We start from the raw sequence: 27,547 nt of genomic DNA, 5'->3' as shown, positions 1-27,547 counted from the left end.
GCTTAGGTCAGAGTTCTGGAGATTACGCGTTCTCCAGCTTCGACTCATTTGAAATCATCCCAGACCACTTCAATAGGTCTGGTTAGGAGTGATGTTTGGGTCTTTGGAGGTTCCAAAAACCTAGAAACTCTTTGGGTGAAGATTTCTGCTCTATAGGTTTTACACCTGACCTGAGCTGAGCTACACACACGAGATAACCTAACCCAATCTAATTCTGTGTTTTAGTACATCACGGTGGATCCTATTTCTCAGAACAAAAACACCGTTTCATTTACAGAGTTTTATAATACATTATTTATATTTTCTTTGTACATTCTGTGCTTGCTGTGTTTGATATTGTGTTCCTTTTGACTGCGTTGTTTTGATTATATGGCCTGCTATTTTTGTTTGTTCCATTCTTTTAACCGCATGCGTGCGGCATGATTCCCCCCCGTACGCTGGATTTTGCGAAAGCGCACTTTACATGACGAGCTGGGCTCGTCATGAGCGTGCGAGGAGGCTACCTCATGACGAGCCCAGCTCGTCATGAGCGTCGAAGGGGTTAACAGTTCTCTCATTTAACGTAAATGGTTCTATTGTACAGTGCTCTGACACCTCTGGGTAAAGTTTTCACTTTATAAAAATGCATTAACTAAAATAAATAAAATACATTTCATAAACCTCCACAATGAAAATACAAAATAAAACCTTCAATGTGCCTTGTTGTTAAATGTGAATGAAATGCAATATTTGACTGCATAACATAAGAGTGCCATTAAGTGAGGCTTATTCCCTCTACAGAAATCATGACCAAAATAGAAATGTTGCTTTACTTCTCACGAACCCTGGTGGAAAGATCCAGTGGAAGGGAAATCGCGACACCACACAGGACATCAATGTTTTTTTATTCTTCTAGATTGATCATATGGACGTAAGTAATAAACATCCACCAATGCAAGGAATACTAGTACACCCTGATGCCTGTCTCCACAGAAGACGGTCAAGAACTGCCTTTCCAGAAAAGGTATGTTTAGCATCCAAAGCATCTTGGAAAACATTTTCTCCTCTCCCTGGCATGTTTAGGAGACAAGATATATGCATACTAACATTTATCCTCCACCTTTGGGGACAATACCAGCACCTTCATTTGTTAGTGGAGTTTCAACAACATTTTTTGCAGAAATATTTGTAAATCAATGGCGATACAGCCACGTTATCAGAGTAACGTTCCACAGCCATGGTGGGCAGTCTTCGCTATGGCGTTTTTTTTTATCCGATACAGTGGCAGGGGTATTAAATGGCTGATGGAGAATTCGCCCAATAAACTCTAAAGAAGGCTATGTGTCCCTCATGAGCAATAGAGAATAACGTTAATATCAGAAAAACGAAACAATGACCTAATATGCTAAAACTAGACACACGTCTTGCACTGTTTGCGCTAAAAAAAACTTTAGAACTACACATGGTACCACACCTAGGTAAAAAAAAAAAACTTATGTAAACAAACCCTTGGGGCACTACATGACATTTGCTTGCCATTAAATGGTGTTACCATGAACAAACAAATTGGAACACAGTTTCAAAATCAACTTTAAAAAATGATACACGAAGATGGCGGCTGCATAGGATGTTTATTGTGGAGCTCCGCCAGACTGCATGGCCCTGAAGCATCACAGCGGCAGAAGAGGTGTCCTCGCGATATTATCGGCCCCCATCCATCCATGGCGCTTATGTGGCGCTAATTTGGAGGAATTTTTGGGGCCGATGTAGAGGGGACATCCGATTACTCGGCCTGTACCTCCTGCATGGTAGCCGCGCAGCTGATATGCAGTGGGCCCGCCATGTGGCATCAATGTCTGAGGCCTTAATGCTCCAGCTAAATGACTAGGAGGGCTAGATGGACGATCCCAATTTGCGAGTCGCAAAATGGGATGCACAACAGGGTCTGAGAAACTGTTAGCGATTCCCAATGGGGTCGCAAATTGCATGCCTCATGCATATTAATGAGGCTGTCACAATTTGCGACCCCATTGGAAATGGCTGGCACTTCAAGGGATGGTGGCCTGCTGCATTTAAAAAATAAAAATGAAACTTTCCAGTTTCATATTTCAAGGCCCCTTAAAAAATATTTTGAGAGCCACTCACATAGGGGAATGGGTCCCCTGTGGACTGCTTACTGTTTGCGAGTAGTTTACCACCCTTCTATGAAGGGTGGTAAATTGCGACTCTTTTGCGAAAGTTATACATAGCTTCAGGAGTCGCTAAAAGGAAGGGATGCCCTTGGAATGGCCCTTCCTAATACAAGTCGCTAATCCTATTTTGTGACTCGCAAAATAGGATTAGTACATGGGCCAAACGTTTTTTGCGGTCGCAAATGGGTCTAAAACGCATTTGCTCCCGCAAAAAACGTTAGTACATTTGCCCCTTAGTTTCTTACTTAAAGACTCAAAATGTGATATCTGTATTCTACATGAAACCCACTCACTTCAGAGTGACTGGTGAAGATTACACTCTCATTGGTTTGACCGGCAGTACTTCTCCTCGGGTCTACCAAGAAAGCAGGGGAGGCAATTTTATTTGCCACACATTTTGTGGGAAGGGAGGAACGGGTCTTCTTAGACACCCTAGATCAGCTGTTGGCATTGCATTTCTTAATACAGGGAATCAGGTACACAATTGCTACCGTTTATACTCCCAATGAGAAACACAAAACCTTTTTTAGGGACAGGCTGGGAGACCTGATAATCTCCCCAGACAAGGAATTAGTGGTTGGTGGAGACTTCAGCATCGTAATGGAGGCAGAGAAAGACAGGTCTGTCACATGCACGGGACAAGATGGGGGAATCAATTTGGATACCAAACGCTGGCTGGGTGAAGCAGGGTTGACAGACATATGGAGACATTCACACCCCACAGAAGTAGACAACGCATTCTGTTCAGCAGTCCATCAGATGTATGCATGCATTGATTACTTCTTCATAACCCCTGGATTACTGTGAGACACTATCTCGGTGGATATTGGAGCTGCTGCTCTTTCTGACCACTCTTCCATCTACATGCGATTCCACCTTAGCAGACAATAGATCGCTTATCCCTGTTGCCGACAACTCAAAACTCCTTACATACGACAAAATACATGATGATCCTCTAATGACCCTAGCCTCTTTCCTGGAGCTTAATGACACACTTGAGACTCACATTTTCACTCTTTGGGAAACGTTAAAGGTAGTCCTTTGGGTACTTTATTGAGATCTCCACAGGATACAATAGGGAATGGAGGAACAAACGCTGTAGGCTGGAAACACAGATTAAGGAGCTGGAACCCGCCCACACCCGGTCGGGCTCGGTGGCAATCCGCCGCCAACTGATAGTCACCCGGAAACAATTGCAGGCCAAAGATATGGGAAGAGAGGAATATGCTCTGATAAAATGACATCAGAAATATTATTCTGGGAGATACAAAGCGGGACATCTGCTAGTGCATCGTCCCTAGGCCCAGGCTGTGGATCGGAGGATACCCAAGATACGAGGGGCAGACGGCACCATTCGTCATAAAGACGAGGGCATTGCAAATGCATTTGGGGCCTTCTATAGGGCTCTTTACTCTACTGAATCACTTCACAACTCCGATGTGGTGACATATCTTGCTCAAGTGTTCCCCTCCGACATGGTGTGACCATGTTTGCAGCTTTACAAAGGGATATTATGCCTCAGGAAGTACTCCAGGCCCGATGGCTGTCGCAAAGAATTTTATAAAACATTTGCTCCCCAACTGACCCTGATTCTGACAGGGTTATTTAATTCACTTGATAAGAGGGGATCCTTGCAAGTATGAATGTGACTGACTACCATCAGGGTAATTCCAAAACAGGGCAAAAATGCTTGGCATCCTATCACCCAATCTCCCTTTTAAAGGTAGATATGAAAATCTTTAGAAGTGTTCTAGCTCACAGACTAGCTCCACGTGTACAGGGACTGGTCGATCCAGACCAAGCAGGATTCATACTGAAACGAAGATGTAGCGACAATACAAAAATACTTTGGACAAAGTACAGTGTTCTTGTGCCAGCCCTCCTACTGACGATCGATGCTGAGAAAGCATTTAATCGGGCGCACTGGCCCAATTTGTACCGGGTACAGGAACATGTGGGCCTTAGTCCACGATTCCGCAGTTGAGTGCATTTATGTTATGCAGCCCCGCAAGCTAACATCTGTGTCAATGGAGAGACGTCTACCACTTTCCCTATAGAACGAGGGACTAGACAGAGCTGTCCCCTGTCCCCTTTACTCTTTGCGCTATATATGGAGCCATTTGCAGAACGAATAAGTGTTAATCCACAAGTGACAGGTGTTCAGATGGGGGGGGGAACAATTTTTTTTTTTTATTGATTTGAGTTTTATATAGCGCTGGCTAGACCCAGAGGTATCAGAGCGCTTTACATAAGGAACAGCGAGTTACAAATTAAAAACAATGATTGCACAATAACAGCAGTTACAATAGCTTAGCATAGAATATAGACATGTCCAAAGGGTAATTTAAGGAAGGGGGAAAAAGAAGAAGAAAAAAAAGGGGGAGAATAAAATTATGCTATGCTCCTGACTCAAACAATTTCCTGACGGCGGTTATGACTGAGTTAAATACGCTTGGAGAGGCATCAGGCTTTAAGATCAATCCGCAAAAGTCTCTGATCCTCACCCTGACTCTCCCTGAGAGTACCCAAGCTCGCACCCAGTTCCCGTTTTACAGGGCAGAGGGCGGGATCCCATATTTAGGAATACAGGTGCACTCCCCGCTTTCGCGTACTGAGGCGTACAACTACGGGAACCTATTAGCAATGACAAGGACAGACCTCACTAAGTCTAAATCTAAGTGTAAATCCCACCAGCGGATCCTGGATAGATTGCAAACAATACTCTGGGACTGCATTTGGGAGAGTAAACAAGCATGAATAGCCAGAACATGTGTCTTTCTTCCAATGTCACTGTAAGGCCTAGGAATCCCAAACCTCGCTGTTATTACCAATCGGCCCAACTGCCCTACATGGTGGAATGGTCCCATACACTCACAGAAAATCAATAATGTTTTATAGACAAGACTATTGCAGCCATGCACATCTGGAAAATACCTTGCCTGCCTAAATTACACTGACCACCAGGCGTCTACATCTCTCTGGTTCTCAGGTCAACGATCTGAGTTAGGGACAGGGTGCAGCTCAGACATGGTCTCTCACAACAATCTCCCCACAGACGCCACTGATAGGTGACCCAGATTTTCCACCAGTGGCTACGGGACTGGGATTTAAGGTATGGTAAAAGGCTAACTGCAAAAGGGTGGGAGACCTGTTCGACTCCTAGGGACTTATGGACTTCCATACACTACAGACATGCTATGACCTCCCAGACACAGCAAGATGGCAGTATCTGGCAGTGGTATACTGGGTGACTCATCCTTGGATCCACCCGCATGCTAGTAGGGAATTGACGGCCTTTGAGAAGTGGATTCCAACATGCTCCACGGACAGGAAACTGCTCTCAGACACTTTCCTGGTGAAACCAATGCACCCACTTGATTCACCGGCACAAGTTAGATGGTGAGAGAGAATATGAACGTCCCTTCATAGATAAAGAATGAAATTACATCCATCGGACGCGAACCTCCGCTCTTACCACCACCAGTCAAGAAATGCTCCTAAAAGATAGTTCACTACTGGTACCTCACCCCAGCTAGAATTGCCACGTGGGATCCTCCAGGAGGTGGGCAATGCCAGCGACAATGCAGAAAGCAGGGCACACTCATGCATCTCTTATGGCAATGCCCTAAGCTGGAATCATTCTGGGCCAGAGTATTAGATGCAGTAAACACTATGTTTGAGACAGACATACCCAAATTCCAAAGCTTTATGCTCTTACTACCCACTGCGGTTCCCTATAGGCAAGGTAATTACTTTAGTACTAGGGGCAGCAAAACAGATTCTTCTCTCCATATGGGGAACAGAGATGGTACCCATACACTTGGACTGGCTGCATAAAATATGGAAGGTGCTGGTAATGGAGACGTTGACCGTGGTTGCCATGCAACAACTCCCCCCGCTTTGATAAGATGTGGCAACCTTGCACAGAGTACCTATCTGACGAATTCTGTGAGTTGACCTGCCCTCAATTTCTTCAAATATTGCGTTTGACATCCACGCCTACACTGCGAATCGCTAAAACATTAATACCCTCACAACTAGTTTACACACTGGGGTGGGCCCCTCGCACACACCCCAAACCGTACCCTTCCAATGTCTCTCTCTATACTCTCCTGCTCTTTTCTATCTTTACATGCTGCAGACCTGCTTTCTTCAATGCAATTACCACACGCCGATGAATGTAAGTGGGCTATGAGGTACCGTTCTTTTTCCTATTAAATCAATAAAATAGATTTAAATTTTAAAAAACGATACACGTGAGGTGACATCTAAAACTGTAGTCATTAGAGCAGCAACACTGTATCTAACCTTGGCCTGGACACCGGAGTGGGAAAAAAAGCATGAGCTGAGGTTGAAAAGGTGTAAGGATGATTGAAAAAAACAGTTGTCACTGGTGGAAACCCTCACAAAGGAGAATATCGTTTTTCACTAAACAGGGAAACTGAAGCATACAACGAGAACAATCTAAAAAAGTATGACAATTTCATGCTAATATCGTCAATTTAGAATATGCTTTAGAATGTTCCATATATAAATCAAATATCTTAATTTAACCAATGAGCCCTCTATTAAGACCTGTGCAGGCAAGTCATACTGGGAGCATGGTGGATGGTGGCACACAGAGACGAGGCAGTGCAAGTAGCACCATGCAGGTGCCTTTGTTCTGTCTGGTGGAACTCATAGCTGGTGGATGGTGTGGAGGGTCTCCATAAACTTGCCCTTTGGGAATACATACGATTGCCAAGGGATTGGGCAGGGACGTAAACATTATTATTAATTACTCTGAGATGCACAAATGAGAACTATTATGTTACCGTTCTGTTGAGATGTGTTTGCCTACAGAGGAAAGGTAATTCTATTAATTACCAGGCTGCCTCAGGATGGAGGGGAAACAAGGGCTGTAGCCCCCCTCTTCGGGCCCGAAGAGTTCTAAGTAACTCCCAGTCCATCACACATACATAGTAGGCCATCTTCCCCTACCTGTGGACTCCCTACTGGTGTAGTACATTTCCACCCAATCACCTTCCACCTTTTCTCCTTAGACATGCGATAATCAGGCAGCAAGTTACTCGCTGCATTCTAAAAATGGTTTTGTTGAGTGTGCCATTGCTGGTGGTCAGGATCCCACCAGATTGGTGCTATCACAGCTTCCATCCCCACCTTACAATTTGAATTCTGGATGTGGGTCCTGGAACATGGTGGGGAAAAGCAAATGTCTCCAATCATCGCAGTCTAAACAGATCCCCCTCCTGAAATCACCACAGAACCTTTAGCACCAAAAACGAAAAAAGTCAAGAAACTCACCTGTCTGCTTGGCAGTTACTGTCATAGCTGAAGGCACATTTCATGATGCTGTCTAGGGTCATTAAGCTGACATGCTGAAAGACTTCCACTGACTTGTTTTTATCATTGAGCTTTTCTAAATTATCCTAAAGTGGAAAAAATATAAAATGCTTACACTGAGTGTATAACACTGTGGCAAACGTTATCTTTTAAGTGGAGGCTTTTAAATCACAAACGCAATGTAGCTACTTCCATGTGAGGCTGGCAAACCAAGATGACATGATTTCATACATATGTAAACGGTTACATTTTTAATATATTTAATTATTAAATATAGACGAAAATTATATAACAAATGATTCTACCCAATAGTTACAGAGATGGCAATGATAATCAACAAGAATAAGTGAGCAGAAAGCTTATATACTGTGAGAAACTTTGTGTTTTGAGTTTTTATTAGACAATTGAGACAATGTAAAAGAGAAGTATTAGAAGAAAATAGAATCTCGGTCTTTGATGGGTAAGAAAGAGGAAGCATGAGTGCAACTTTTACTGCTGAGCAGGCATGCAAGCAGGTTCTTGAGTCCTGCGTTGCTTAAAGCTGGGCATATTCAAGTGTGGTTTGTGTAATAAAGTAGGTCTTTCTGCTCCAGCACAGAATGTATGTAGTATTCCAAGGCTGTAGGTGCCTACCTAACCACGTGATCCGATCCGGCTCCGCCGCCAGCTGGCTGTTGGGAAAGTTTTTTGAGCGCCTACGTATCTGCTCAACGCAGGAATCGGTGTCGGATAAGGGGGGAACCCCAAATATATGCGGCTGGCCCACAAGGAAACCATTATGACCGCTGGATTTGCCGGCTCGGCATGAACCACCAAAATGGCGCCGAACCCCGGAGGTCATAGCTCCTACTGATGAGACTGGCAGGGCGCTGCTGACAACGGAGTAGTGGCAGCATCAGAGGGGCACAGGGCTGGAAAGAGACTGCCAGCAGAAGGAGCTACCGGCTGACACAGCAGTGTGGTCGCGGACTGGGTCCGGTGAGTCAAGTACCCCAGGGCTCTTGGTTGCCGTGGATGGCATGTGTACGCGGCGATTCAGCTGGAGCGCACTTACGTGTGCCCTCCAAGGCCAGTGAGGAGCAGCCACAGGCAAGGAGGCAGCATCAGACGTGAAACAGGTTCCCTCCTTCAGCGCACCTGATCCCATAGTCGCGGCCGCAGCACCAAGGCGGGCAAACCTCAGTCACAGAAGTCCAGGAGGCACCAGATAAGTGGGAGGTCACAAGCGGGAGGCCTCTGGGACCGCAGAGGAGCAGAGTGAAGACCAGACATGGAAGAGCTGTGCCCAATGCCTGACCTTAAAACGACCGCCATCTGGGGACATCTGATACATGGAGCTATCTCTTGTTTAAGACCCAAAAGCAGCAGTACAACCGGTGAAAGAAGGATCGTACCTGATCCGAAAATGGTGACCGACCCCCCACTGAAGGCAGGTTGCGGCCCTCCCAACAGGCAAGGCAGGAACGCCTTAAGGCGACCTGACGTGGTCACAGGGCCGCGGGAGGGCAGCAGCCTCCAGCCAGCCAGGCTAAGACCCAAAAGCAGCAGCACACCGAGTTTAGGAAGGACGATGCCTGACCCTAAAATGGCAACCTTGCCGAATGCACAAACGAATATGGGGATCAGCTAAGTGCCCTCGGTGAACTTTAATGATCAACTCACTACCCATTCACAGCAGCAGAGAATGCAAGGAAGGAGTGAGTCTGAGCCTCCCCCACAAAGTAAATTTTACATGAACTCCTAAGCGCAAAGAGACCGATCAACGTGGCCAACTTCCGGTGGAGCTACCTACACATCTATAGAGGAGATCGGCTCTGGGTCACCCCTTTGGCCGCCACCTACCCAGCCAGACTTTGGACATAGTTCTCCTCGTCTCTACCCTTACCCCCTGATCCCTACACATTCCAACCCTCCTTACCTTACCCCCTCTTCCTCCCTGCCCCATTTGTCTTGTATCTTGTACCTATGTAACATTGCTTTTTGTATGTATTGCCATGCTCCAGTAATGTTTGTAACCATGTAATCTCATGAATCATTATGTAAAGTGCTCTGATACCTGCGGGTCTAGCCAGCGCTATATAAAACTTCTCAAAGAAATAAAAAAATATTGAAAGCAATGACCTGAGCAGAAAGTTCATGATGCCCCTACTAGGATAGTTAAGAGTAAATTAATTAGTGCTAGTGTATCTCAAGGAGCCCTGTCATCCAACCAAGCAACTGCTTTAGTCAGATCATAGTATACAAGTGTGGAATTGATCAGAGAAGAAGAGAGAGGGAAACTTAACATGGGAGGAGCTCTTAACGATATACTACTAGATGCAAAATTATTGTTTTACACATGTATGAACAGAATAAGGGAAGGACGGAAACCTGGAGGAGTTCTGTGGGTTGTCAGTATCGCTAACACACTGGAAGCCAGACAAATGCTTTACATAATTTTTCGTTAATTCTAAATATGTGTCTTAAAAAAGATCATCATTGTGGTGAGCAGTTTTCTAGTCAGAAACTATACTGTATAATCCAAGTTTATGAACGAAAAGGCAAACTAGCAGAAAAATTAAATCAACAGATAATCAATATGATTTGACGAGTGCATTTAAAACACAATTAACAGAATGTATTTTATTCAAATCCTATAGGCTCAGCAAAAATCCGCTCACTGGTGTTTTAGGGACTGGTTTTGAAACTCATGCGAATAGTCGAGCAACAGTGATAAGTTACAAGACAAAGAAACACTGATTGAAAGGAAATTAAACAAAACTGCAATAGAGGAGACGGTGGGGTCCGAAGGAGATGTTAGGCAGAAGGACGCAGAATAGGGCCAGACTAAGAAGGGAAAATTCTATGCCAAGTGAGGGGCAGAAGAGGAAGCAAAACATCCTTCCTCAGAGGACTGTAGCATAGGGGAGACGAGGTACAGCCAAAATTAAGTCGAGCTCCTGGACTGAGGAAAGTGAAGCAGATGTATAAAATTAGCAGTGGATAATGTCCACACTGAGGCTGGCACAGTCTTTGGCCTAATGTAAAACGATATGTGATAGCAATAAATAGAAGTACATTACGCTATTCCTCAAACAGTCCTCCATCCTTACCCACCATCCATACCCACTTCACAGTAGTCTGAGTCGAAAGTCAGTATCCACCAATTAGCCAAATGCTCTTTTTTTGGGTGAGGACAGGACTTTCCATTCAAAATCATCTATTCCACCCTCTGGATCACCCTACTAGTCAATTACGCTTCTAAGAGAAATTCCTCAGATTCAGGAAAAAGAAATTGATAAACCGTTACATCGATACTGCCTTCGATAAGTCTAACCTATACCTTACAAACAAAAAAAATCAATTCCTGCTTCAAGATTGTGGTGGAAAGTTTTCAATAAATGCCACCTCACCCCTCCATCCATGACAGACACTTTCTGGGTTCAGCCCAACAAAATTGGAGTTTCATGTTTTGAGAGCGCTCTAGCCCCTTCCTAGATTAATCTGCACAAAAGTTGCACACCCAACACAGGATGAATCCTGCTGAATCGGAATTCGTCAGAGGATGCCACAGCTACCAGCAAATTAAAACATTTTTGAGCCCTCACCCATTAACTGTGTCACCCCCTTGATGGATCTGCAGTTTTAAAAAAAACAAGAGTAAGCTTAAGAGTCTGCCAAATTTCAATCAACTTGTCGAATGGTACAAATGGTTAATTTGTTAAATCTAGCATAAACATCAGAGAGCAGATGCTCAATTTTAAGTTGGGGGAAGCACTATTTTTAGTACAAAGGTCATATCCCGTGGAAACACCACACTACATGTAAGTGAGGGAATTCCTTTACAGAGGAAAATAATTCTGTAAATACCCATAAAGCCTGTTCCTATCCCACTGCAGGTATTTACCCATGTGTATGTATGTTCTGAATAAACACCTGTTCAGAACTACTTCATATGAAGAAAGAGAATGGCAAAAAAATACATACACATAAGCAAAGAATAAATCATACTGTGATGTTTTTAAAGCAGGCATTAATAGTAGACCATATTAAGCAATCCCTGCTTCTGTGCAAACCACCCTCTAGAAATGCGAGTATAAATAAAAGATGGCTTGCATGAAAAGCCATATAAATCCATACCAGCATAATTTTGGTTGAGTTCGAGATCAAATCAAATATTTCTTTATTCGGCACTTGAAAAGATACCATAAAAGTACATAAAACCATATAAGAACACATTAAAAAACAGTTCAATTCATGACATTTCATTTCATTTTATCCAGAGTCTCGATATACAGGACATTACAATCAATCAATTCATCTCTCTCGAATTCCTTATCCTCACCGCCATCTTAATAAAACTCATGATACAGGACAGGGTATATGCACCATTGGCCTTTTGCAAGAACAATAAAGCTACCTTGGCATGTTTAAACTTTGCTCTTTTCAAGATTCCCACTAGGAACTTGCGCCTAGGTAATGTAACAAAACAAAGTAAAGGGTATCCTGCGGAGACCTATTGTCGCAGCCGCAGGTAGCCTTCTGCTCAACCGTTAAGGTAAAACCAAGGGGGTCAGACAGTAAGTGATGCAAAAGGTTAAACCTAAAACGGGTCATATAAAATCTGTCCTGTGCATTATGGGTAAGTGAGAGATAGGGTTCCCTTCCACTCTCCATTTTCAATAATCTGCAAGCCACAACTGTAGATTTGCGCTCTTCAGTGGCCGCCCTGTTTGCGAATGTCCATTCCCCAAACCTTTTCTTGACTAACATTTTATTCTGGGCAGTGAGGGCTTCAGGCTCATTGAAGAGGTTCTTACAACCGATGACCTCTAAAGTGCCCTTTACATATTTTATTTAGCCAGGGGATGGAGCTCCCTTTGTCTCGGTTCAGACAGTCTGTGATAATTTGTCTACTGAGGCCTGCCTCTGGGTTAGACCAGATCTTCACCCAGGCTAGAAGCGGTCTGACCTTGATTTGATCCTCGATATAAGGTTCTCCCAGTTCTTCATGTGTGATGTAGGCAGATGTACTATGAGGAACTTTCAGTATCCTTATAAAAAATGTGTTTTCCTCTGCCTGGACCTGCTGTAAGTTTACAAAACCCCAAACTTCAGCGCCGTAGGCTGCCTTGGCGCAGCATATTGATCTATACAAATTCAACACTTGCTCGGGGGACCATCTTCCCAACCTTCTCCCATAACCCATTATGGCCCCTGATGAGGCCACCAGTTTTGAGCAGTGTTTGTCCACTAGAAGTCTAAACTTTAAAAGCCCATCAAATAATACACCTAGGTAGGAAAAGGACTGGACCAGGCCGATTTTATGAATTCCTATCTTATAAGAAAATTTCTTGTTTGGTCTGGCCCCCGCTAGCATGAAATACGATTTGTCCAGGTTTGCTGATAAATCAAGTGTGGACATAAAACTTACAAATCCATCAATCAGCCTCTGTAACCCCCGCGGTGTCCGGGCTAACAGCACCGCGTCGTCCGCGTAAAGCAGGACGGGGACTGGACGGGGGCCTACTTGAGGAGAGTACACTTCAAGTTTGCATAATTCCCTATCTAAGTTATTGATATAAAGTGAAAACAAAAAGGGAGCTAAAATACAGACCTGCCGCACTCCACTAGTGCATAGGAAAAATGAAGTCCTACTTCCGTCTTGGTTAAAATGGACAGACGCAGTTGTGTTCCAGTACAAGGCCTTAAGGATGTTGACTAAATCCCGGTCCACCCCTAGGTCTATCATTAGGGCCCATAGTTTCTCCCTGTTCACATGATCAAAAGCCACAGAGAGATCCATGAACCCCAGGTAGACCGCATCCTTACTGGCTATGGTGTACTTAGCAACCAGCAAGTAGAGGTTCAGCATTAATCCGTAGTTGACCTTCCCTCCCTCAACCCATATTGGGTGTCCGTTATTATCTGGTGTTTATCTGCCCATTCCGTCAGGCGATTTAGGACAACACGGCCCAGCACCTTCGCCGTGACATCAATCAACGATATCGGGCGATAGCATTGGGGGTCATCCAGATTTCCTTTTTTAAATATCGGCACTATTGTTGCCGAGGACCAAGAGCTCGGCAGACCCACCTCCACTGCCGCGTTCAGGACCCTCATGAGAATAGGTGTCCACAACTCCACTTCACTGAGATTTAGGTCGGGAGGAATGCCATCCGGGCCAGGCGCCTTATTTTTAGTTAGCCCCAGGATGGCCCCTTCCACTTCTGGCAGGGTGATCTCTGGCCTTGCAGTCAATTATAGCCTCTGCCCCTCATCATTGTTTATTTCACCCGTATGATTCTATAAATCTTTAAAAAGGGAATACCAACGCTCTGGCAAAATAGTATTTAAAATTTGTGGGGCATTTGAGTCCTGGAAACATTGTTTATTTATAATTTTCCAGAACTCAGTCAGGTCTCTTCTGTCGGCCGCCTCCCTTAGGTCCACCCAGACTTGCGTTTGGAGGCTAGTTTTGCGGGTTTTTAGTGCCTTCTTATATGTCAGCCTGAATTGGGCTATATAGGTATTATCCCTGGGAAGCAATTTTAGGCTAGATTTAAGCTCTTTATGCGCCTTTGAGCATTCTTTATCAAACCATCTAGGTGTGGTAGTTAAAATCCTAGTCTTAGTGGTCTTTAATAGTTATTCAATGAGGTGCGCCGTCTCTTCGAATGCAGTTACTACCGCAGCCCCCTCAATATTGGGGTCGAGGCAAACATTAAATGCTCCTGCCCCTGTGGTTATTAAGCTTTTATAAAAACTTTCCCCGTCTATTTTTGACCATCTAAGTCTCCTTCCTTGATCTGATATCGTCTCCACAGAGCCTACCCCACGTGATACATTTTTGATAGTTGGGCCTTTTAACTCCAACACCAGAGGGTTATGATCACTAAATATGCAACTTTCTATATCTGCCCTGCTGACCCAGGTTTTAAGTATGGATGAGACCATGATATAGTCAATGTAAGATCGACATCCTCTGCCCTTAAAGGTGGGATTAAGCTCACCCCCACTACCCATTCCTATCAGGTCCATAATGTGGACTAAATTGTGGCCTTTCAGCACCTTATCTAAGTCCACCCCTTCTAGTGAATGCAGGAAGTGTGGCCCTTTCTCCACTGTGCACCGCGACCAATCCTTGTTAAATGGTCTTAGGTTCGCGCACAGATGACAGTTAAAATCACCTTCGAGAACTACAGATGGAACTACTACCGACTTCGCAGTCGACAACTGGGCATTTAGGCCAGAGTCTAGTTCTTTTACTATATTTCCCTTCCCGTTTGCTCCCACCTCATTATACCATTTAACCAGGGTGATGTTTATCCCTTTTGAGAGGAAGCCCACAGCCTGTATGTTGTGTGATGCCCAGTTGATATTGGACCAAACCCCTTCTATAAGAAGAGCTACGTATATAATCAAACCCCCATGGCTCTCCCTGATGCTGACCTTTGGGCAGGGACTGAGAAGCACTTAAACCCCTCCAGGGAGAAATAGTTACAATCAATCATCCAGGTCTCCTGAAGACATATAACATGAAACCCTGTAATGTATTGCCTCCATTCCTGGTCCTCATATTTGGCAGCAAGTCCTGCTACATTCCAGGATATTATTTTTAACCCGTCCTGCCTAACGGGTCTTCTTACCCCGGACATAAGAGGGTGAATAGTTACGTTTCCCTCATTTATCGAGATTTCGTTTGGGTCAGCAAATGTATGTAAATGTGTAAGTTGGGTGCCTGAAGCACTGCTATCTGGCCCTGTTATCTCTTTCTCAGCTGCAGTACGTGATTGTGATCTCTCTGTGATAGTTACCCCCTTATCATCCCTCCTCTGCAATAACTCGCATCGCGATGTTTTGGTCAGGGATGCCTTATTCTGTTCAGAACTCTTAATCCTATCTTGGTCTTGCCTGGGGTTTGTGTCTATCCCTAATCAATCCAGTTCTTCTAGGGTCGACAAGAGGTCGAATCTATTCTGAAGATCAATCCCACCCTGGTTCCTCATGGCTACGTAGTGAGGTCTATGACTATGCCCAGCTAGGTTCCACTCTCTACCTCTCAAACCATCCGTGTCATGCTCCCAATTATAGGCCCCCTTGGGGTAAAAAAAGCTAAGGGGCATAGACCTGATGTTACTCGAATCCGTGGTTGGGCCCCACACCTTAGTATCTGGTCAACAACCTGCATGTTTCTAAAGTTAACCACCACGCAATCCCCCGTGTTGTCATTAGGCCTAGTTCCTACCCAGTTCACCCGCCGGACCATTAGTATTTCCCCTTGTTCCATGCGTACTAGAGGCCTACACTTATTTAACCAGAACATGGTTTTGTTTTTAAGCTCGCCATAAGTCTCCGACTGATCTGGTCTCATCACTGGAACTCCTGTAAGGATAATTACATAAGGGGCTACGTCAGGAGGTAGATTGAGAGTAACAGACGTGTTGGAATGCCCCTTAGTAGCGGAGTTCTGTAGGTGGCTCTGGCTCACTGGGGGGGGTGAAGCTTGTCTATGGACCATCGCCCGATGTATGCCTTTTGGTGCTCCCTGGGGAACTTCCCTGCTGGTGGCAGGCAAACACGAGGGGGCATGTATCAAGCCTGCTGGTTGTGTGTTCGAGGGGGTCAAGGAATTTATGATAGTGTTACTTTGATCAACTTGGGGCCTGTTTATAGTTGGTATTTCTGAACTAGTGCTCACATCCTCCCCCAATTGGTTTTTACCCAAGCAGGGGGGATTGCTGCCACCGGCCGACCCTTTGTTCTAACCAGAGTTATTACTTTATCCAACCTGCTTAAGAGTCTGCCAAATTTCAATCAACTTTTCGAATAGTACAAATGGTTAATTTGTCAAATCTAGCATAAGCATCATAGAGCAGATGGTATCCTATTTGCCAAACTCACGGTTCCTTTGCTCAATTTAAAGTTGGGGGAAGCCCTATTTTTAGGACAAAGTTCATATCCCGTGCAAACACCACACTACATGTAAGTGAGAAAATGCCTTTACAGAGGAAAACAATTCTGTAAATACCCATAAAGCCAGTTCCTATCCCACTGCAGGTATTTACCCATGTGTATGTATGTTCTGAATAAACACCTGTTCAGAACTACTTCATATGAAGAAACAGCATGGCAAAAAAATACATGCACATAAGCAAAGATTAAATCATACTGTGATGTTTTTAAAGCAGGCATTAATAGTAGACCATATTAAGCAATCCCTGCTTCTGTGCAAACCACCCTCTAGAAATGCGAGTATAAATAAAAGATGGCTTGCATGAAAAGCCATATAAATCCATACCAGCATAATTTTGGTTGAGTTCGAGATCAATTCCACGTAAGGTTTTAAAACATCATAGTGAAACCCAGGAGTCAACAGTCTTCGATGCTGGAACCACTTTGGCCCGGACAAAACCAGCAATCCTCTTCCTATGGGACAAAGAAATCACTAGGGGGTTAAAAGCAGGACAATATTTTAAAAGATTGGAACTTTATTAGGAAATAAGTATGTTAAAAGAAGCGTATTCATCCATAACACCACCAATACAAATGAATGTGTTGTTCATGTATTAATGTATTGCTATGTCACACCCTCACAACAAAATAACTTCCCAATACCTCCAAAACTCTCAATAAAATATTGGAGACATGCATTTTCCTGTGATCTGCATTAACACTTAAAATAGTTTCTGTACATTTTTTAGATCAGGGGTCTGTAACCTTTTCTGTAATGAGCAGGGCCGGACTGGGAACCACAACCGGCCCTGGCAAAGGACTCGGCCGCCCCCTCCCCACCCTGCCCCCCCAACCCCAATTGGGGGGGGTTGGAGGTGCCACTGAGCTCTTTGCCAGGGCCGGTTTTCGGTGATTTTGGTACAGGGCCGATTTTGCAGCTATGCTGCAAAAACGGCCTTGTAACAAAAACCGCCCCCAGGGGCCCAAAGCGGCCCCCACCCGTGTGGCGCACCGGGGGATTGCCCGGTGCCCGCTTTGGCCAGTCCGGCCCTGGTAATGAGAGCTACTTCTGCTCAGTAAAAACCATTATGAGCTACTGAAGGCCAAGTAACTTGATCATTTTTACCCAACACTACCATACCCAACTTCATTGACTTTAAACATAATGTTCAAGAAGACCGCTATTATTGCTTGAACGAAATACTGCGACTAGGAGTACTATGATAAGGCTAATGTGGGTCAGTGAGTGCATGGTGCACCGTTACATGTACAACACAAATATACAACCATTTATTTTTTTTAATGGGAGAAATTTAAAGTGCAGAAAAATTTTCTGCAAAAAATGTTTGCAATAAGGAAAACATATCTGTACTTGACTGAAAATTTTTCTTCACTTTAAATTTCACTCATTTAAAAAAAATGACTGTGTTTTTCAGTTCTAAATATGACTGTGTGTAAACCCGCCACAAGAAGCAAGATGCCTGCTGTGTGTAAATGCGACACTTTGAAATTCAACTGAAGAGTTAACTTTATGCTTATATGCATTACATACAACTCATCATTTTAATTTTCCCCCATGTCAAAGTGTCTTTAAAAACAGCAGGCATTTTACAACCAGTAGCCTGTATATATGGTGTCATATTTATAACAGGAAAAAACAGTAATTTGTTTAAATGTGAGGATGTTAAAGTGAAGAAACATGCTTTTTAAAACATTAGGACTTAAATTAAAGTAGAGAAAAATATTAAGACAATGTTTTCATAAAAATAGTTTTCTTCATTTTAGGTTTCTCGATTTAAAAGAAAATGACAAGTTTTTCAAAAAATATGGCACTGTGTCTACCAGACAGTAGGAGCAAGATGCCTGCTGTTTGTAAATGCCACACTTTGAAATGGGAGAATCATTTTCTCTCATTTAAAAGCATTCAGAAACATCATTTTGTTCTCATGCTCTATTAATGAGGGCCTAATTACGATGTCGGTCGGAAAGGCTCCGAATGGAATTAGGATTTTTCTAACCTGTGCCAGAATCCATGTTTCTAACCGACTCAGAAACATTTCCGACCGGCCAGAGCCGATTCGTACAGCTCAATGGACAGCGTTTCCAACGGACCGATTACGATTTCGGATTCTGACAGCCTAACCGACTTGTTCTGTCCAACACAAAAGGCTGTCAGTAACTGACTTTGGGGGCCCATAGTGGGAACCCCTTCACCCACGGGGGAAGCGCTGGCGCTACTCCCATTGGCCGTCCATTTGCATGCGCTACCTGGGATGGCAGCGGAAGCACTCCCGCAGCCAGCCCTGACCCCTCCTTCAGTGATCTGATGACGCTGGCACGCGTATGGCGCACCAACATCATTAAATGTAGCCACAATGCACTGGAAGCCATTTGCTTCCAGCGCGTCATAAGGAGGGGACGTGATTAGTGAGAGTCCTTCTCTGAGGGAGTTTGGTGAGGGGGAAAACAGTCATGGGGAAAATGATTTTTCCTTTCCCCCTGTGTCTGTTTGGAGTGGATTCCTCCTCCACGATCGCAGTGAGGGCGGTGATTGTGGAGCAGGAATCCACTCACTGTACCACCAGGGATTTTTGTGTGTATGGGGAGTGACCCCTTGGACAAGGATCGCTTTCCAAGGGGGCAATAAATATATCCATGTTTCGGTCCCCTAGGGGAGCGGAGACCCACTAGAACTCCAGGGATAATTTGTATATGCATAAATTATGTGTGGGGGTGACCCCTTGTGCAAGGATTGCTCCCCTTGGGGGAGAATTTATTTAGGTATTCTGACCCCTCAAAGGGCACATCGGCTGTTTTTAGGTCGATCTGCCTCCTGGGGGTGGGCGTGGGTGGAATATCACTGAACCACCAGGGATTTTGTGGTTGTTAGTGGAGAGACCCCCTTGGGCAATGGTTGCTCCTCTTGAGGGGCATTTTTGTTTGTATTCTGCCCCTCCTCCCCATGAGGGCAGATCACCCATTTTTAGGCCGATCTGCCCTAGGGGGTGGGGGTGGGGCAGAAGCCACTAGACACCAGGGAATTAGAGCAATTCAGGGATTGGCCCCTTAGGTCTTTGGGGACATAAGTTTGCTGTTTCTGTCCATGTGGGCAGATTGGTAATATTTGTAGGTCCAATTGACACCAGGGAAAGTTTGTGTGTGTGTGAGCTAGAGTTCGACAGATGGTCTGCGTTTACTGGCATTTGGCTGGCTGTGTGTGCATTGGCATTGGCGATGGTGTGTGTGGACCTGTGACTGGTTGGTGGTGTGTATGGACTGATGCTTGGCTGGTGGTGTATGTAGACTGGCACTTGCCTGACAGTGTATGTGGACTGGCATTTGCCTGGCGGTGTGTGTGGACTGGCGCTTGCCTACCAGCGTGTGTAGAAAATGACATTCCTTCCATGCCCCAAAAAAATTTCCTAGTAGGAGATGAAGAGTCTGTGTTCGATGAGGCGTGCGGAAAGAGAGTCGTATGTACTGCCCCCGAATGTCCTTCTAATCCTGGTGACGAGTCTACATGTTTTAAATTGTACCAAATACAACTGATTTATTGGGAGCAACTGTGAGCGTAAAATTGAGCTGACTTGCCTGTATTTAATATGTTTTGTTCAGATTTTACGGTTGGCATTAGGGCGACATATTTAGTTAGAGCTGCTGTGTTTGTGGGTATTGCTTTTGTATGTACTTCCAATAGGGTTGTGTTTGATTTTTTGTTTAAAAAAAAGAAAGAAATTGGATGGTGCTTGGCTAGCATTTTGTGTGGACTGACGCTTGGCTGGCAGTGTGCTTGGACTGGCACTTGGTTGGCAGTATGACGGTCACTACACACACTGCTAGCCAAATACCAGTCCACACACTCTGTCAGCCCCCAGCCGGCGTGACAGCTGTGTCCGCCATTTGGGTGTATGAAAGTGATGGGCCCTTGAATTACAGTGTCTTTTGATATGAGTGTTGTAATGTGCTGGGCCCTGGGCTGGCTGTGTGAATGGTTTTGGGTGTGTCACGCATGAAAGGTGTGTGAATGTCTGTAGAGCAATTGATGCCTTGTCATGGCTTTACATCTCACGAGCTGTGATTCATTAGTTCATGGCTTTTTAACTTTCAATTATTAACAGTGTAATTCAAATCTGTGGAATCTCTGCTTAATAAAATGTACATTTTGATCTTTTCATTCACCCTCGTGCCAAATCCAGCCAGTATGTGTGTGTGCAGTTGAGGAATAGATGGTTGTGCAGTAATATTTGTCTTTTCTGTCTTTCTCTGCCAGGGTGTACATTGTCTGTAGGGAAAATCTGCCAACTTTAAATATTTTTGAAAACTATACACACAGGGGAGTCCAGGGTGGTGTGGATTGCGCGGATCTCCCAGCATTTTCTCACCCAGAATCCCCTGCAAACCTCAAATATATATCTAAAAATTCACATTTTTCCTCACATTTCTGCGTGAAAAAGTTGTGGTTGAAGATAAGCAGGCAGAAGGGCAGTTCAGCAAAGCAGAGAAGCAGTTACTTGGAACAGTGTGTCACAGCAAAAAGACAATTCATAAGTCTAATGCATTTTCTATTGTTCTTTACAGGTTTGTTTCTCATTTAAGTATTCCTTCCTGTCTCACAAATTAGCAGATATTGCTTATATTTTGGTGTTTTAGTCTGTGTGCAAATCCCAAGAAGCTCAATGAAAAAGGAAACCAGTAGGCGTACCATGTCCTTTCTTTTGCTGTCCTATGTCTGAGGCCGAGGTCAAAAAATGAGTATCATTAGTGGTGGGGGGGCAGTATATAGAAGCTGTTAAACAGTGCTGAGAGGTGGAGGATTTGGGCTTCATAAACACACTTGTTATGTTGACAATCCAATGTTTGTTCACATCTGGACAAGCACTATACCTCTGGCAGTTTCCCAGTGGGATGGTCGCTCTTGACTGCTTTTAAAGTAGGATGGGCTGTCATCAGTGCTTAATTTGTAAAAAAAAAAATACAAAAAAGTGCCAGTGCTCTTGTTAGGAGGTCACTGCAGCATCCATCACATATTGCCCTTGTTCTGCTGCCAATGATAGTACCAACACAACTACTAACCATCACACCTACAATTCGTACTAATTCAGGCCCCCAAAGCTGTAAAAATGTTTTGGGTGGCAAATAACAGTCATTTTTAGGGTATACTGAATTCATAATTAACTGTTGTTTTGGTCATCTCTAAATTATAGAGACATCGTGAAACAAAGAAAGGGTTTGGCTTATTTGCAGTAAGGCCAAGCCTTGAAATCCAAGAAACAACAACCAATTGCCAATACTGCAATTAATTCACAACAACGAATGGACAGAGAAGAACAGAAGTGAAACTAGTTCTTCAAATCAATTATTCATTTGTATTGATCTATTTATTTCAAATACAGAGTCACACTATATTAATTCTGCGACAACTTTTCTTCATTATCAAAAGATTAGCGTTAACTATACAGGAGAGAGAAAGGGAAGAGGAATCCTTCCTGAAACTCTTTACACTCACTTGTGGCTAACATTCAATCAAGCATTCACTCATAAAACCTCATTCATACTCATATGTATACTTCTCACAGACTTCGTGAACAAGATTGGAAAAAGAAAAAAAAAGGGGGGGGGAAGAAAAGAAGCAAATCAAATATATATCAATAACTGTGTTTGACACAACTGGTGTTAGTCAAATAGTATACTTAAAGCATACTTGAAAAAGAAACAATTGCTAATTTATACAATAGGCCATTAAAATATATAAAACAATTTCAAATTGGTTTTTTTAAAAAAATTTTGGGAATGTTAAAAAACCCAATTTGAAATTGTTTTATATATTTTGATGGCCTATTGTATAAATTAGCAATTGTTTCTTTTTCAAGTATGCTTTAAGTATACTATTTGACCAACACCAGTTGTGTCAAACACAGTTATTGATATATATTTGATTTGCTTCTTTTCTCCCCCCCCCTTTTTTTTCTTTTTCCAATCTTGTTCACGAAGTCTGTGAGAAGTATACATAGGAGTATGAATGAGGTTCTATGAATGAATGCTTGATTGAATGTTAGCCACAAGTGAGTGTAAAGAGTTTCAGGAAGGATTCCTCTTCCCTTTCTCGCTCCTGTATATTTAACGCTAATCTTTTGATAATGAAGAAAAGTTGTCGCAGAATTAATATAGTGTGACTCTGTATTTGAAATAAATAGATCAATGCAAATGAATAATTGATTTGAAGAACTAGTTTCACTTCTGTTCTTCTCTGTCCATTCGTTGTTGTGAATTAATAGCAGTATTGGCAATTGGTTGTTGTTTCTTAAATTATAGAGACAGCGTCACCTTGTGGCAGACTATCACAAGCGCCGGTGTTGACAATTAAGAGCCGGTGCTGAGCACCGGAAACGACCTGCTCAAATAAAGCATTGGCTGCCATGACCCAGCCATGCCCTGATGGCCCAGTTCTAGTTAAGGCGTCCTGCAGAGTGCGGGCACTTTGTATATTTTTGCCATAGTTGAACTTGGTTTCTGGCCCTGGGTCTGGTTTTACGTTACTGCATACACACAGGGACAATGCACAGATATACATGTACACACAACACATACTAGCAAACATGCACCCAGACCAACAGATAAACATATATCGATGGAGAGATGGTGACAGATAAAGATACCCATACACGCAGACCAACTGGTGTATAGAACGCTGAACCCTAGGGTGCACTGTGCGCCACACCCTGGGAGAATGAACACCTGTGCGCCATGCATGTTAAGCACGCAGACTTCTAACCATGCCAGTGGTAAACAACAGCGCCCACACAATACTGTGTAGTAACCACCAACAAGGAAAGGATACATTGGTGTTTAAGCAATATGATCACTAAATTCCAGACTTCAGAAGGAACAAAACAATAATCAGTACTTTGCAGTATATGGAAGATAAAGGGCCATTCAAAACAGGGGTGACCAGAGTGTGGAGATTGTCTGCACTGAAGAGCCTGAAGCTAAATAAACTGGCCTATTGCAGAATTAAAAGGTTCTAACATTGCGGCCATGACTGTTTATTAGTTCTTTGCAAACATTTCGGCTTTCTCATACATAGAGGACGACAACTGATTAGAGTCAGAAACCAGTGAGATTACAAAATTAATTGTTAACATAGTTTCATCAATGAAGGATCTCACAATCACCCCATCCATCTGGTGGTCCTCCTTCACCCGGAGCCTGAGAGGGGCAACAAGAGAGCCGAGAGCAAATAGGGTCATGAGAAAGAAGAAACTAACCAATACTCAAAATGACAGGTGTTTGATAAGGAGGCATTCAAGTTTGGCCTTGCCTCCAATGTAGTGAACCCTACAGCTTTTCCTTCCAGAAAAGCCAAACAGATTAACCAAACCACACTGTAGGTACAGATGTGCTGGCAAGACTGGAAACGTCTCATCTGCCCAGTTTCATGAAGAAGTTGAGTTTTAAGGAAATAGGAGAGACTGTAATGATTTGCTTGCCACAGTGGGAACAAGGAAATTCTTGATCTGAGTGAGAATAACTAAACCACGCATGAGTGCATGAAGGATGCAATGGTGAGACTGTTTGAAAGGTAGGTCCAAAGTAGCTGCGGGTTTTGATCTTCGTTCACTGGTACCACACACCAGGTCAGCAGTGAATATGCTTGGCAGGTCCAAATGAAGGATCTAAGGAACTGCACACTGGCCTTTTGGCTGTATCTGCCCCATATGTTCTTCAACTGCGCCATGAAGAAAACCCACTGGGCATGGTGTTACCCAACACGTAATGCCACTTCCACCCTAAACGCTATTGCAGACCTTGATCACAAGCTCCTACTTAAAAAATGGCCTTATAAATACAAGCCAAGGTCTGAGACACTCCCTTGACATGCATGATCTCCTGTCTGATTCAGTTTATCCCAGATTTGAGCATACTGAGAGATGGTATGTAGACAACACAAATACAACTTTCGATAATCTGTTTGCTCTGGGGCATAAAATCATCCTGAATAACAAAGACGATAAGCAATGCTAGGCAATTTAGCAGACCCACCCTGCACTGGAGTCCACAACATCATTCTCATCCATTGAGTGCACCACAGCCCCATGCACCATCAATACCAAGAATGATTTAATTGAAATAGTATTAGTCAACTGACCCCTCCCCTGCCCCCTGCCTTACCCTAGTGATAAATCCACAATTACAGATTAAATTTGCTCTTGTGCAGAAGAAATATAACATAATGTTGATCAAGAGTGACTTATCTTATGGGTTTACTCTTCATATGGCAAACCTGTTATTGGTGCTGACAACTTGCATGCCCACAGTTTCAACTGGTGGCGAGGAGCCTGGTATACATCGCTGGGCACATGCTGCCTCATTTTCTCATACAAACAGTACCTGCCACATTTATGAGAAGTGTCTCATCACTGCGACAAAGCAGTGATGCAACCCTTCTCAGGGCACCCTCCTTGCGACATCATAGCTGTGCCGTATTTAAATTGCGGCGCATCATGTCGCATGGAGCTACAGATAGGACAGTATTCCTGACGTATCTGTATGTGCAAAAGTGGCACATTGCTGGGGGCTGTCTGTGTCTGAAAACAGACGCAACTCCAGCAATGTGTACTTTCACATGGGGAAAGCCCCATGTGAAAGGGCCTGCGTCACCCTTACGCCTGTCTGCCATGAGGCAGGCGTAATGTTTTCATGCAATGGCGACCTAGAAGTGGCGCACTGAAATCTGAAAGATTTCAAAGGGCCACTTCTATGAGGCTTTGATGCGGGGGAACGCCCACCCTGCATATATTATACTCAACGCAGATATAATGTAGCGTAGGGGTTTACAAAGTGACGCATCTGGCTAGATGCATCACTTTGTAAATAGGGCGCAAAATGGTGCATTTTGTACGCCGCCGGTGCGTCACAAAAAGTGATGCACCGGCGGCGCAAAAGTGTCACGGGTGCTCATCATAAGCCCCTACATTTGTAAGTTGGCTTTGTGATCCATCTTTTGGCCTCTCTAGTGTAACCTACAAACCGTCCATTTGTATCACAAATGGTAATCCCTCTATTGTCACCTTGCACTGCAGAAACAACTGTAGAAAGGTGTTGGAGTCACTCCAGAGTGCTGCCATAATGAAATCTCGGATTCCAAAATGTGGCTCTACAATCTGTATTGTAACATAGCTTTCATCATTCTAGCCCTGCTGAACCATGAAAACCCACGGTGGACCTCAAATCCACTAAGTTAGTAATTGGTAAGCTTTCTGAACAGAACCATGCCAAATAAATTATGTTTTAACTCGCGGACTGTGTGGAAAAAGTGTCCTTTACGGTTCATGAATTCCAAATAACGATGAAGAAAACAGGTACTGTGTAGAGCTGTTTATTTCTTGTCTGCCACTCGTCAAGTTCAAAGTAAGAATGTTTAACCGCCACTTCATCATGCCTATATCTCCTGACCACAATTCAAACATCCACATACCATATGGCAAACATGCACATCGCACGCGGCTCACTTCAAGTCAAAACATACCTCGTGCATTATTATTAGAAATTGACACGCTAGTGTGCTCGTGTCCACTTCAAGTATTAACATACAACAGACTGACTAGCTAAAAACAAAAATGAGGCTGTCACAAAGCAAACCAGAGTCAAATCATTGGAGTGAGGTGCTTTTGTTTTAAGGGCCAAAATTCGATCTTCTGCATTGCCTGGCGGTTTGAAAACAGTTGCAAAGGGATTGTTGTGAAGGATGTTAAAAAGACCCATCGGAGGGTGCTAATATAATTAAATATTTTGGACTCTAATGATGTAAAGGTCTTACCAGGGTGTTTGGTGTGTCAGGTCTACAGCTTTACTTCATCATATGCAATAACGCGAAGCAGAGCTGAATAAAAACGGGAATTAGCAGCACCTAAATAAAATTAAAAAATTGTCCATAAATAACCTGTTGCGCCACTGGACACTGCTTTCCCCCAACTGCAAGGGAGACTACACTCCCAAGATTACACTCACTTCGAAAAGCTTTTAAGGACCTACACTGGCTCTACAGGTCTGATCTCTAACATGTACAGTGCCTTGCAGCACTCCACACCCCTACATAAGCACACTTGCCAAACTAGGTTGGAGGACAGTACCTTGGAAGGCATCTCGGCTAAGCAATGGGAAAGTCTGTGGTGGGATATCCCCAAAACACACCATAGCATTCCTCAACAGGAGACGGCTTATAAATAGATAGTTCAGTGGTATTACATTTAAATGGATAGTTTAGTGGTGTTACACGGCGACCCGCCTCCACACTATATAACCCTCTTCGTCTCCCCTTTGCTGTCGATGCAGAGCAGAGAGAGGTGACTTCTGCCAAATGTTGCTGGTCCTGTTCCATATAAGTACGTACTGGAAGGAGAGCCTGGGGCACATTAAGGGAGTAGGGGGGTACCCAACATCTCATACTTATACCACTGTCATATTGGGTATCCAACCTTTATCTTTGGAAGCGATGACACACACAAACTGGTGCCTTAATAGTCACCTACTACATCCTGCCCATCAGCGCATAGCACTTGCCTGGAAGAAACCACGGCACCACCTGTTGATCTATGGCTTTAATGCATATGGCATGTGATGGTGCTAGAACAACTCTTGCGTAATCTGGCCCATACTGCTGCCAAGTTTTCACGTATTTGGCGTCCCGTATTTAAATATCTCATTTGCATTGAATTCACCTGCTTCACACTCATCCAAGTGTTGCAACACTTTGATTTAACACCCCCTCATTCGAGGGCGCTTTGCCATCGTTGTAGGTATGGGGCCTGCTCGGTGCTGCTATGGGGTCAGGGATGTGGGAGGCAATTGGTAGCCTGATGCTGCTGACCTTTCTTCATTTGCTTTGCTGGTTTTTAACATGACTCGTCAACAAGAATCAATTATAAACTGGCGGACTCATATCGTGTTTATAATACCTATGGCGATGACACACTTATCGTACAATTTACTAACCTTCGGTAACGATGTATCTGGTAGAGACGATTCTAGACGCAGATTCCTTAACGTATAATTATCCCCAGGCGTGAGACTGTATCCGGAAATTTTTCTTTGCCACAGCA

At 43.9% G+C, this 27,547-nt stretch overlaps 1 protein-coding gene across 1 annotated transcript in view; it reads right to left on the bottom strand.

Annotated features, from left to right (window-relative positions):
- Positions 1 to 27,547, bottom strand: part of LOC144799989 (cytochrome P450 4B1-like) — a 216,099-nt gene that overhangs the window by 90,020 nt on the left and 98,532 nt on the right. The window contains exons 4-5 of the mRNA XM_078671646.1: positions 16,795 to 16,922; positions 7,476 to 7,600 (exon numbers count right to left, since the gene is read on the bottom strand). Of these exons, the coding sequence (XP_078527772.1) occupies positions 7,476 to 7,600; positions 16,795 to 16,922 (253 nt within the window). The remainder of the gene's footprint in view (positions 1 to 7,475; positions 7,601 to 16,794; positions 16,923 to 27,547) is intronic.

Source organism: Lissotriton helveticus, chromosome 1_2, assembly GCF_964261635.1.
Source record: "Lissotriton helveticus chromosome 1_2, aLisHel1.1, whole genome shotgun sequence".
NCBI classification, from domain to species: Eukaryota; Metazoa; Chordata; class Amphibia; order Caudata; family Salamandridae; genus Lissotriton; species Lissotriton helveticus.
Note: the sequence above shows the minus strand (reverse complement) of the source record. Positions and strands in the feature narration are given on the sequence as shown.